Source organism: Helicoverpa zea, chromosome 31 (assembly GCF_022581195.2).
Source record: "Helicoverpa zea isolate HzStark_Cry1AcR chromosome 31, ilHelZeax1.1, whole genome shotgun sequence".
NCBI classification, from domain to species: domain Eukaryota; kingdom Metazoa; phylum Arthropoda; class Insecta; order Lepidoptera; family Noctuidae; genus Helicoverpa; species Helicoverpa zea.
Window position 1 is genome coordinate 3496075 of NC_061482.1, and position 14109 is coordinate 3510183.

Here is a 14109-nt window from a genome sequence, read left to right on the forward strand (position 1 = left end):
GAAACCTATATTTCAGGTTAAACTTCTGTCTAATGCTATTAGTAAATGGAGTCTAAGAACTTTGAAAGGTCAAAGCATCCATGACATATTGTCAAAACATTTTGATAAGTAGTACAAAATTATCATTTGGGATATTGTCATGTTTTTCTATAATTCAATTCAATTCAATTCTAATATTCCTAATGCTCCTGCTCCACCTGCGTTAGCGTTAACGTTAATGTCAATGGCCAACTACACGTTACTTATTGCATTAAAAATGCGTGTTGGCTACACTTAGGCTACAATGCCGCAAGAGTTAATCCCTCATGAAGTAACGCGTTAACACACATTAAAGAGGTTAAACTTAGGCACACAAAATAATTCTAAAAACTAAAGCTTTCTCATTTGACCATTCCATTATCGTGCTCGTAAAATGCAGTTACCGCTTAAACAAAGTATCTACACTCGTCCTTGCATGCGTGCAATGAGATGGCATTAATGTAGCCAACATCACTTAGCGCTCTAAGCTACGCACTAAAACCCTTTGATGTGTCCAAAAACCGACACCCGAGTTATCGCTTAGCGTTTAATGCTATTAATAATGCCATTTGTATAAAATACCATTAAAACGTTGGCCACATCTGCGTAACGCCAAAATTTTAGGTACTCGTTAAGACGCAGGTGGAGCAGGAGCATAAGGCACTATTCCGCCCACACAGGGCTGTAAAACGATTCATATCGCTATGGGCGAAACAAGTGACACAGGTGCAGAATACCTACTCGTGTGCCGCATTTTCTTTACCTACACAATTCCACAAAGCCCAATATTAAAACCAAATGATACACACATTCTAGTTACCTGTAGTAGTGAAAAAAACAATGAAAAAAACAAAAGAAAAGCAGTAGTGTTTTATTTTAAGGGCGCGTAGTCTTTACGTCATTCCAGCAACTAGCGAACCATAAACTAAATAAAATATTATGATGGGTTGCGCCAAAATGTGGTTTCATCTAAACGAGTGGAAACTACTTGCTAGAAGTATGTACCTACCAAGACGCTTCCTTTGACAGCAACCGCACCGATCGCTTCCGTCACGGAGCTTCAGGTGAACCTGTCGCACACCGCTCAGACTGACGCACCGGCTGCCAAAGAATCGCTCCTAAGGACAGATAATAATACTATCTCATCAATAACAGAGGCTGATAAGTCTGTCCAGAGCACGAGTCCATTGACAGTTTCTACAGGTAGGTGGTAATTCATATTTTTTTATCACCTGTAAATGTAATAAATTCGCTTTCCCACTACAGTTATACATAGCATGTCGTATATATTATACCTAATCACATTACATTAAATACGTTAATATAATACTTACTGGTTAATATGTATAATGTCGATTAGCAAAAAGAAAAAAATAAAATGCGTAAAAATAAATAATATTTTTTCAAACTAAGTAAATAGAAAAACCGGCTAATTGCGAGTCGGGCTCGCGCACGAAGGGTTCCGTACCATTTTATAAAACCGCATCTATCTGTTGCCGTTATCGATATCGAGCCAAAAAAATCACGTTTGTTGTATGGGAGCCCCACGAAATATGTATTTTATTCTAGTTTTCAGTATTTATTGTTGTAGCGGCAACATAAATACATCATCTGTGAAAATTTCAACTCTCTAACTATCACGGTTCATAAGATACAGCCTGGTGACAGACGGACGGACGGACGGACAGATGAGCGAAAACAATAGGGTCCCGTTTTACCCTTTGGGTTTAACCCTAATAAAAATGAGCTAAAATTAGAACACACAGTCAGTCATTACAAACAACGGAAATTCTCCCTTGAAAACTGATAGCTGTCAACTGGTCAAATCATTCGATATTTCTAACTTTTTGCTTTACACATGATGTTGTTGTAAATTATAAAAACAAAAAATGACTCCTGTGGCTAAACCACTGAATAGATTAGGTTAATTTTTACAATTCGCCATTGGATAGGATTTAATGTGATTAGGTACGATATACTTCTCTCAACCCTGAAATAATTGGATAGGTACAGATACATAGATCGTGACCAAATTATTGCTGACTTTGTATATTCAAACTAAATTTTTTTTCGCTAGCCAAGACAGTGTCGACTGTCGACACGGAGCCAAACAATGAAAAAAAAAACGAGATAGAATTGGAAGTGAAGAATAATACGTCTCAAGTGACTACCGAAAACATAAGGAGATATAATACTACAAAAATACCTAAAATCGGTACCTTGAAAATATTTTTGGGCAAAAGTTCCAAGCTTCCTGTGCCTCTTCCAGAAAACAACGCATTTTGTTATTTCCATCCAAATAATCCGCTGTGTGGTAACGCATAGCTTGATTGATTTGCATACCTACCTGAGTTGTTTGAAATGGAACGAATTGTGATCATATATTTTTCAAAGTTACCTTATTCGATGGGGTTTTAACGTCAAGAATTAAAGAGGATTTGTATAATGTGTATATTTACTACCTAACGTTTATTAAGAAGTCGAAGTCGTCACTGCAATGAGTTCCCATAGAATACATTTAACAACCCTCTCCGAGCTTTGTGCCCATCCGCCAGCGGCTAAATTTTACTAATTTAATTATGTGTCAATTAGATATCAATTGAATCTCAATAGCAGTTTTACCGGGGGCATTCTGCTACTAATGTCCAGTGACATATCATTGGACACTGGACAGCCAGACTGACGTTTGTCTATAGGTATTTATATTATAAAGAAAATTTTGTTTGTTTCTTTGTAATGCATTAACTCCAAAATGACTGGACCGATATTCAAATTATTTCACCATTAGAAAGCTACATTACCTGCAAGTAACATACGCTATATTTTTCCCGGTACGGGCAGAAGTTCCCACGGGACGCCGTTGCAACCGCGGCTAGAGACAAATAAAATAAGGGAACAAATAAAATAATAGTATATTCACTACCCTACCTACATTAAAACTCTTGGTAAATTTGATTGGACAAGAACACCTACAAAGATTAAAATGAGAGCCCATTGCAATCACTATTCAATTTAAATACTTGCGGTATGCCCCATATGAAATATCAGTTGTATATCAATCACATGTCGCTAAAGTAAAATTTGCAGAATTGAGCCCCAGGCTGTTCACAGATTGAGAACCGACTGCAGAAAACTAAGACGCTTCTGTTAGTGGTCCACTACTGCTAGTGAAACATTGTGGTTTGTTTTAGTTTTGCCTATTTTATTTGATGGAACTTAAATGACTGTGTAATTACTTTTATTAAGTAAAAAACAGAAATTGTCCAGCCGCCTGAAATGTTTTTCCTTCAATCCCGGTAGGAACCTCATACCCTGAGATATGGGAACCGCTGTGGTGGGTACCACTCGGGAGAGTAAGGACGAGATCGCGACAAGCGGCGGGGGAAGTCCACGGCAGCAGATAATTTGTTTTTTTTTGCAGATCCTAAATTAACTCAATACCTCTACCGCTCTTGGGCAATCGTCAAAACAAGGTAGCAAGTCGACCAAAGTCACCGCATTTTTTTGGGACTTTTTCCTCGCCAGGATCATACTTTTTCATAAATTTGACAGGACGTGACACTACACGGCTTACGAGTATGTCCTGTGGCTGTTTTACAAGTTAGGTACAAGCTTTTATTTACAACTTGCAATGTATGTTTGTGTGTTCGGGTTACAACTCAATTTTAAGGGTGCGTCCACATCTGGCGAATGCGCCGCGAATGCGCAGCACGCGAGCCGATCGCGAGCTGTCCGCGAGCTGCGCGCGTGCAGTCACTGCAATAGTTCGGTGCGCCTCTTTAGCGCAACTCACGCAAGGCTCGTATAGAGCGCGCGAGCGGCGCGCGATCTGCGCGCAATCAGTTCTCGCCCTTACAGTTCCGTATATTGGCTCAGTACTATCGAAGATGGCAGACGTCGCGCGCCGCCTGCGCGCCGCTCGCGTGCGGCGCTTAGGTCGCGCGCGAGCTGCGCGCGGGCGGCGCAGAAGCGGCGCACGAACAAAAATGCACGCGCGCAGCTCGCGGACAGCTCGCGATCGGCTCGCGTGCTGCGCATTCGCGGCGCATTCGCCAGATGTGGACGCACCCTAAGGCACTAGCCCTCAACCGATTGAGCATACATGTTTAGATTCTCCTAATTTTACTTAAGTGACATACGATTGTGTCCGTTACCCAGGCCAGATGTTCTCGACAATGGTCATTTGAATCTTAACTAACTTAACTTAACTAGCTTTTGCCCGCGACTTCGTTCGCGTGGAATAGTGGCATCCGGCAGATTTTTGGTTTGAACAATAGATGGCGCTATCTGTCCGGAATAAATTGTATTTTTTTTTAATAAAAACTATCATAATGTCCTTCTCCTGGCTCTAAACTACCTCCCTGCCAATTTTCAGCTAAATCGGTTCAGCCGTTCTTGAGTTATAAGTGGTGTAACTAACACGACTTTCTTTTATTATCGCTCAGCTAGCAGTATGACACATCTACTTTTTCTTATTTTACAGAAATGAGGGTCAAAGATTTTGCAAACGTTTGAAACGAGGTTATGACTTCATTTTATATTTTATCTTAGATTTTATGGTTTTAACAACTAACGCCGTGCCGTTTTACCACTTTATAAATTATACACTTTTAAACACTTAGGCCGTAAAAACCCAATTTCTCTTTTTTTGTAAATGTGCCATTATACTGCTAGGTGAGCGAATTATATAGATTAGTATTGCGGCTTCTGTAATTGTTGCGCACATTTATAAATTTGTTGCGCTTATAGTTTTTTAATTATTTCACAAAAACATTTCCTGCTGGCGTAGCGTTACGCCAGCCAGACCTTTTTCTTTCTAATGGGAATATTTAAATAAATATTACCTATAAAATTAGTTGTCTAGATAAAGTAAATGTTTTGCCATATTTTTAACCGACTTCCCAAAAAGGAGGAGGTTCTCAATTCGGCCGGTATGTTTTTTTTTTCTATGTATGTACATCGACTACTCCGAGGTTTATAGACCGATTTACGTCATTGGTTCTTCTTTTGTTCATCGCGGAATAGCTGCCAGTTAGTCCCACCGTCATCAGGTCACGGATCTGACGATGGAAACCCTGAGAAATCGAGGGCAAACTTCGAAAGTTGTAGGCATACATAGGGTAAAAACTTGACACTCAGGTGTATGCCTGAAAGCAGTATTCAACAGTGAAGGTTTGGAGCTGACCTGATGATGGAGACCAGAGAGGCACTCGACAACTGAATATGTAAACTACCTCGTATTTGGGCTTATATTATTTGTATTGACGAGACCTCTGCAACAGTGAAGGTTTGGAGCTGATCTGATGATGGAGACCAGAGAAGGTCGAGGGAACTAGACAACTGAATTTGTAAAATACCTCGTATTTGGGCTTATATTCTTTGTATTGATGAGAACTTTCGACTTATATGGATAGTGACAACTATTCGTAAAAAAGTTTTGTATTTGTTCTTTCTTCGGTTGCGAAGTTATTCGAGATTTTGCTGGGGTAACGTTTTTGGTTTCTAGATCTTTGAAATGGTTAAGCGGATTCTTATCATCTTTTGTTCATGACTTCCTAGGACTTAGTTTCAATTTGTTTTGCAATAATAAAACCAAAATAATGCATATCTTAATGGTTATTTCATTAAATGAAAAAACATTTCAATTGGTCCCAGCACTCAATAAGAAGTGTAAAGACTTACTTTACTTGTTATTTTAAAGCTTGTAACTGCCTTTAAATGTGAAGTTTCATTAGTATCCTGTAAGTATTTAACAAGTAATATGATATTCAGTTCTTCACGAGCACGGTCTTGATGCGCGCGGTGTTATTTGGCCCCTGGATTGGATATATGAACTGAATGTTATGTCAATTATTATTTTTTTAGATCAGTTGTATATCAGTAAAATTTCAGCTCAGTACATTGGATAATTAATGAGATAATACGATTAAAGTCATTAGGAAGTGAATGACCGTGGTAACCCGACCAAGTTTAGGTGGTTACGAAAAAGCGAAAACGCAGAACATTGTGGTACCTTCTAAAATATGTAGGATAGTGTTACAAATTTACATGTACAGACATGTACAAAAGTAAAAAAAACTAGTGGTTAACGTGGAGGTTTAGTCTGCTTTAGAAATAAAAAACTTGCTCAAATTTCACCAGTTTTATTACGTTAAGAAACCTAATTTTGACAACTTTCTGTTACTATGTTTAAAATAGCAATCTTATACTATATTGAATTTTCGTATTCTTTTAAATTCAGTTCCCAAAAAACATGCACAAAGATAATTATCATATTCATTTAGTAATATTGAGGTAGTTATTAGTTTCAGAACTTATACCAATTATAAAATGGTTCTAAAAATAACAGTAAAATTTAAAGAAAATGTGGCGAACTATGTATGTCTATTTGTCCTGCAAGAATAGTGAAAAAAAACAATATATCAATGAATATTGGACCTTGATACATTCACTTGAGAAGCAACAACAACAGCTCCTCTATATCTAAACAAAAATAACGCATACTGTGGGTCCCGCCTCATGAGATCGCGAATGTACGGCCGTTACTTAATTACAGTAGAATGCCGATTATCCGAATGCCGATTAACCGCATCGCCAAGTATCCGAAAAATAAAAATAATTTCCACATTTTATGGTAGAATTCTGTTTGGTAACCCTTCCGTGCGTTTCTCCATGGCCATGAGGTATTCGGTGAGGAAGGTCATGTAGTACCTAGGTAGAATTTCTAGGTATGTCTGATTATATCCGAGCTCTGGGGAGCCAATTAATTCGGATATTCGGCGTTCTGCTGTATACTTATCACATGGCGGGCGGGACGAGACAAGACGCGACGACACGGCTCGCGTCTGGCCGAGCGGTGCGCCGCGCGTGCGCCCGGCCGCCACGCGACCACGCTACACACTGATATACATGCTCCAGCAAGGTACATAAATACATACGACATACATAAACACTATTACTATAGACTCGGTAAACTTCTTTAGCATACACTGCTTGGGGATGTAACATACGAACAACAGAATCATGAGTGCTCAATTTCCCCCACTAAATAAAATTAACAAGTTATTGAAATAAAATAATAAAATGCGATGTGCGCTCAAGGATTTGATTAAAAATAATAATTATTTGAATCAACCGTAATAATCTGACAATATTCATACATTTCATACATATTAGATAATATCCAAAATTACAATCATGCACATTAAAATGAAATCGATCCTTTCACACGTAAATACACAAAATAGTGGTTACACACACGAGAAAGAATTATAATGTAATGTAAATAACAGTAGAACCATCAAACAAGAATGATAATAGCGACAATGACAATATGTAAGTAATGGGCGCGAGGGCGCGGCGGCAGGGGTGTAGTTCAGTCTCGTGGCCGCGCGCCGCCCGCGCCTTCATCAACTTAAACTACTTCGCAACGATACAATAAGAATCAACTAAAACTATTTCTGCATCCTAACATTGCAAATCATAATGTACCCTCTCTTGCTTACATTTGGAAGGAATAAACAACATGCCTAATATGTACACTCTTCCTGTCGCAGTGAAAGTAACCGTATATTTTATTCCATTCTGATAGCCGATGCAAGCGGAATCTGGCTGGTGTCGAACAATACTCGGTCAACCAACTTCTGCTGTAGTGGACCGATATTGAACACAAATACAAGCCAATTTCTCTTGTCCAGAAAATATTGTTTATACTACTAACGAGTGGAAATATTACACCAATATGAATTCTAAACATTAATCCAAGACATTCAAATATCGTTAATGCATACAATTTTCTTTTAGCGAAACAATAATTAGCTTGCATAATTAGCTTGCATACATCTACACATTTATTTTTCACTCGTACCGTATATAAGTAATAACACTGAATGCGCAAAAAAATATCATAATTTAGTAAATTTTCTAAAATACTCATTTGCAGATGGTCGGTTTTCAGCAATAGGTGTTATTTTGTGAAGTATGGAATGTAAAGTTTTTGCCGATATAATAGGACTTATACCTCAGTATTCTGTTAATATAATACGCTAATAAGCGCACAAACAATTACACTTCTCCTTGCACTCGTTTTCAGATTAATAAATTCTGAGCCCCTCTTAACTCAATAAGTAAACATAGGTAATAGTTATTGGTACTTAACTACTTTCTGGCATATCAGTTTCAAGTGATACAGCTATTGTGGAGAGTAACAAAGTTAGCGACGATTGCTGTCAATCGCACGATATTTTTATCACTAAACACTCATTTTATAACTTTTAGATTGTGGCCCATATTTAAGGTATAGGGTCTGTACAATAGCACGCCAACATCGTGGCGTGTTCTCAGTAAGTGGACTCTCACTGCTCTCTGATCATAGGCAGTTTAAACGTTTATTCTTCCTGATATGTTTGTAAAAATGAAGTCCGTTTTCTAAAATGTCTCAATTTCCTTATTAAAGGTTGAATGTGTGTTCTTTATAGCATAGCACACATTACAGACTATCCGTAGCGTGTAAAGGAACTTACGTACATAAAATCTTGTGAAATCTATTCTCGTACTACATAAATGTACCGTTAATTATAATAGACGGATTTGTCACATTAAAATTAAGCCGTTATAAGTTTACGATTAGTTTATAGTGTAAATATATATAATAATAATAATTATGTATACATGAAATATAACAACGATATCTCTGTTTCAATAATTAACAGTAACTTATTTAAGGGGGACTTATTTAATATTATTTAACGTGGCAGTATATATTTTCATAGTATAAACCTATATACTCATGAGACTATGGGGTCGTAAATTAAAATCATAAAATTATAACGGCGACATAATTGTATTCATTCACGGTTCGTTCTCTAATATTGGTATCTTAGTTTATCGATGAATATAAAGCACCTGCACCTATAGCACGTTTTCTCGACCGACTGTGAGGAGTTATTTGCCATATGTGAGATTATTACCAATAATATGTGGAAGCAATACAAAATTGCGAGAAATATACTATCACTAAAGTATAGTATACTCGTAGAATTTTTCAGATAATTTGATTACATCACAATGATTTATTCACTTCGAAAAGCAATAAACAAAATAAATTACAAATAAATTATTAAAATAAAGCAAGATCGCACCAATTTGCAAAAATGCCCTAGTAAAACTATGTATGACCTATCATCGGCATAATAATATTGGTTTGAAAATATAATGTCTGGGGAGAGTTATCTTCCGATAGTTGATCTTGAACAAGAATCTTACCTCCACGAGATTCACTTGATAGTTACAATTGACAAGTTAAAATTCTGTCACTACAAATATCACAACCCAGTAATGGATTGAATAAAGTGAATCCAAATTAAACGACATTAACATCTTGAGATGTCAGACTGACGATAGCAATCTATCGGAAGATCCAGTAACTGAGATGTTATTTCTGAATAATTAAATTTATGTAAAACATCAGTTTTTATTACCTAATAACGGTATAACAAAGCAAAGCCTAAGGTGGTAGAATCAACAAAAATAATTCTGCCTGGTCCGTTAGGTAGCTTTGACTTTGTTGTAGAGTTATTAGATAACCTCTCATTTTATGTAACATTAGTAAGCATGCACGTTGTACCCTTTACATTCAGCACTATAGCACGGTGTGTAACTGACAATATTACGCCATTTGACTGTAATGAATTGAAAATTATTTTGATGCATTTGGGAGACGGAGTAGACGTAACCAGATGTTAAGAGACAAGTGTTGAAGTATCGGGACATCAGCGGGCGAGGAGCGAGCGCAGGCGCGCGACACACGCGACTATCGTGGCCGTCACGGCGACGCCGCCGCCTCACCACTTACAATTCATATTTTTATTTTTAATCTAACCTAAAATGAGAAAATGGGAATAAGAATGTAAAACATTCTTAATAACGTTTTTGCCAAAACTTCCATATATTATCACATTATACATATAAATATCTAAGCTTTTCATTAATTTTGATATTATTCACTTAATCTTAATCTCTCATAGTTTAAATTATCTCACTTGGCACAATGATAACGCAAATCGTACAATTGAATAATAAAACATATCACGATAGAACCGAACAATACAACCGACGCGACATTTACACTCGCACCATTAAACGCTACGGTATCGTTCGACGAAACTTTGTATTACATTTTCAATACAAGAAAACATTATAAAGCTAACAAAGACAAAATTACAAAGAAAACGATCAACAAATGTTACTTACAAATTAAAACTCATAAGTTTACTCCTTACTCTCCAACAATTACTATTATATCAAAAATATTTGTCCATCATAATTAGGTAGATGTTATCGTCTCCATATCGTTGATAGGAGCGCTAGCGGGCACTAGCGCAAGCGCGGGCGGCCGGGGGCCGGCGCTCTGTCAAGTCAAGGCTCGTCACTATCAGGCCGATTCGACACGATCGGCGTTCACTCTTTGGATTAGTTACTTCACCCAACACACACATCAGTTCAATAGAAACCATTATACGACACATTCTCTGCAGCATGCATGCAGAAACTCCGTATCTTTTAAAGAAATATTCTTACAATATACTTTGCAAAGCCGTTTGTCCAATGAGCCTCCTCGTTAAAGCAACGTCGTAATTTCCGTTCCTAGTTAGTTGTATCCCACACACCCTTCAAATAATTACGTTTAACAGTATTATAGTGCAGTGATTTTAACAGATTAAACTATTACTTTATAACAAAAACATAATTCATAATTTGAACTTCTTGTTGTATATAGAACGGCGTGATACTATAGAAACTGCTATTAACATTTGTAAACAGTGTACAGAACTTAACTATTGCAATCTTATGACAACTCTACATTGTAGCAGATACTAACATGGTATGAAAACAATATAACAAACACGTTCATTATTTAAAAAAATAGTGTATATGAATAATATCATATATATATATATATATATATGCATAATATATATTCAAATATTAATCATCAACATACATAACTCCCGGGATAAAATATGGATTTATCAATAGATTTAATTACACTACAATAATAGAATTATGTCAACAACAACATTTGGACACATGATGTCAACTCGACAACCTGCCAGCGTTCGGTCGAAGCAAAACGACACGGAATACCTTGAGTGCAGCGTAAGTGTGCGTAAGCTAGTGTGGTGTGAGCCGGTGTGAGCTGACGGTGTTGCGAGGGCTCGAGGGTGGAGGTGGTGGAGGGCGCGGGGCTCGGAGGTGCGGACGCAGCTTACTGCTGCACGGGCGGCGGCGGCTGCGCGGCGCGGCGGCGGCCCGGCGCGCTCGCCTGCGCTACCATTGCACGAATGCGTCGCTGCGCCGACTGATAACATACACAATCAAACGTTAAACGTACAATACTAAGGCCTTCTTTCACATTCGCACATACAACTATACACATACAATATAGTATCAAGGAAAATTATACAGAACAAGGACATAACGAAATATTTCACAATATATTTTGCAATGGCTTAAAATTAAGTATTCAACGTCTTCGCTAAGCCTGCCACAAGTGAAGGCAATTAATTTGTAATATAAAGTATGTATTAAGTTACTATAATAACGTATGGCACGCCCATCGGGAAACGATAACGGTCAACGAATTTTATTTATAAAAACTGTGTGGTATTTTCGTACCTTTCATAATCATTATAGAAATAGGATATCGTCTGGATCGTCACCTTCAGTGATGGCGGATAATTCGAGAAATAACTGCATAAAACACGTACATGTAGTTACATAGTCCAATAACAATTAGGCGTAGCAAGTAAATTAAAGAAGTTTCAGGGTGAATACATTTTATTGTCATTCGTTAAAAATTCGCTGTATAATAAATATTGTTTACGTTAATACTGAATTAACTCACCTATATTTTTGCATCAATTGCAATAAACAACTTGGCATGGCCATGGTGCTGTGCTATTTCATTGGCTCACACTGAGGATTCTATCCTTACACAGGCAGTGTCTCGATTATGTTTCATCCCGCTTCAGGTGATCGCTACAAAACGTAAATATCTTATTATGCCACAGTGAGTCGAGAAATCAAATTAAAATGTATTCGAACTACTTCGCATGGCGCCAGCAATTAGTTAAATTATATACTTATCTTATTCACAATTTTGACCGTAAATCGCGTCACCACCTTCATATATAAAAATACAGGTACGATTTTAAATAAATTCAATTTGGACTTGTAACTACATGATATCTTACACAGTTTTGGCATCCCGGTAACATCAAAAACCCTATATTAAAATTTCGCACTGGCAAAAACATATACACGATACACTATGAAATAGGCATAACAGCTGCAGAGGCAAGCGCAAGTATAAATCGATTAAAATACAAATTCTAATTCCTTTCGACGAGACAGGTCGTCATTACAGATAACCATACACAGAATTAGATCGTACACAGAAAGTAAGCTGATATTCGGCGCCAATCTGTACCTCTACCATGAGTTTGCAAGCAATATTATTTGCCGATACTCGACACCACCAACTACGTAATTTTTTTTAAATTTCCAATTTTAGTTCCGCAAGTCAACGGTGTTGAGTAACATACAAAAAATTTGCATCGTCGATATCGAGTCGACAAATACTTTTTCTTTTAACTTATGGTAGAGGTCGTACTAATAGCCGGTAGTATCTACCAGAGCTTAGATACCATCTTGCTTCAATCTGCTTGCTTTATGACTGGTATCAGAATCCACCAAAGCCATTAGGCGCTGGGCTGGCGCCGGATGGCTTGCTTTCTGCATACATATGGCTTTACATTACAGTATGGGTACAGTTCTTAGCAAACAAATTTTGCCCTTTTTGGAGACGAAAGTTGGATCTTGTGAAACGCTATAAGTTTATTCCTATAACAGAGAAACTCTACCAACTACGTAAACGTCCCTAGCAAATTTCTAAGTCACTTCCATTCTGTAAAAATCTCAAATGCGCGTCAAATTGGTGTTCACGTGAAATAAAACCCATTCGATTAATTCCATCTAATACAATTACAATTGAGTAACTTACCTAAGAAAGGATTGTCAGAAAATAAGTCAAGAACTATTTTATACAAGCTTTATAAATCGATACATTAATCTATCGAACGATCTAAAATGAATCGATACAACATGAACATTGAAAGCTTTGCATAAAATAAAGATATTTTCTTTTATTTGCCTTTATATCATACAAGCCCAATGAAATATGCAGGACGGGAATATTGACAACTCGTATCAGTTGTACTTGATGATCGTACGTGCAACAATGAAGCGAATATAAATATATATAATTGTAAGCGATATTATCGCTGCAATTACCTATAGGTACATACGCCTTCACGTTATGACTTCCCTGACAGTTCATAACTGATAGCTAAAATGATGTGCACTAGTTTAAGTTTGTTATTCTGCATGTATTTATAATATTTTTAAGTAATTATAGTATAACAGCTATTGTGATAATATGTTTACATATCCATTATTTTTTTTCATGGAATAAGGCTGTGTTCAAACCAAACTGACGGTCAGCCGCCGAATTTGAGCAGGCTCACCGTGAGCCCCAGTGTAAACGTGAAAATAAACGGTATTTTGTTGTTAAAACGAGGTGACAATACGCCAGTAGTAAACAAAACTGTCGGCTTGTATTCGTTTAAGCTTGTATGGGTAAACGCTGAGAATTAGTAGTAGAATTAGTAGTTTGAGTAGTGGTGGCCTAGTGGGCAAAGAACCAACCTCTAGAGTATGAGGGCTCGGGTTCGATTCCAGGTCAGGCAAGTACCAATGCAACTTTTCTAAGTTTGTATGTACTTTCTAAGTATATCTTAGACACCAATGACTGTGTTTCGGATGGCACGTGAAACTGTAGGTCCCGGCTGTCATTGAACATCCTTGGCAGTCGTTACGGGTAGTCAGAAGCCAGTAAGTCTGACACCAGTCTAACCAAGGGGTATCGGGTTGCCCGGGTAACTGGGTTGAGGAGGTCAGATAGGCAGTCGCTTCTTGTAAAGCACTGGTACTCAGCTGAATCCGGTTAGACTGGAAGCCGACCCCAACATA

At 37.5% G+C, this 14109-nt stretch overlaps 1 protein-coding gene across 3 annotated transcripts in view; it reads right to left on the reverse strand.

Moving 5' to 3' along the window:
• Window positions 1–6145: 6145 nt before the first annotated feature.
• The window catches only part of LOC124645145 (insulin-like growth factor 2 mRNA-binding protein 1), a 43362-nt gene continuing 35398 nt past the window's right edge, over window positions 6146–14109 (reverse strand). For all 3 annotated transcript variants that reach the window (XM_047184899.1, XM_047184898.1, XM_047184900.1), the window contains exon 8: window positions 6146–11377. In XM_047184899.1, the coding sequence (XP_047040855.1) occupies window positions 11285–11377 (93 nt within the window). In that variant the 3' untranslated portion in view covers window positions 6146–11284. The remainder of the gene's footprint in view (window positions 11378–14109) is intronic.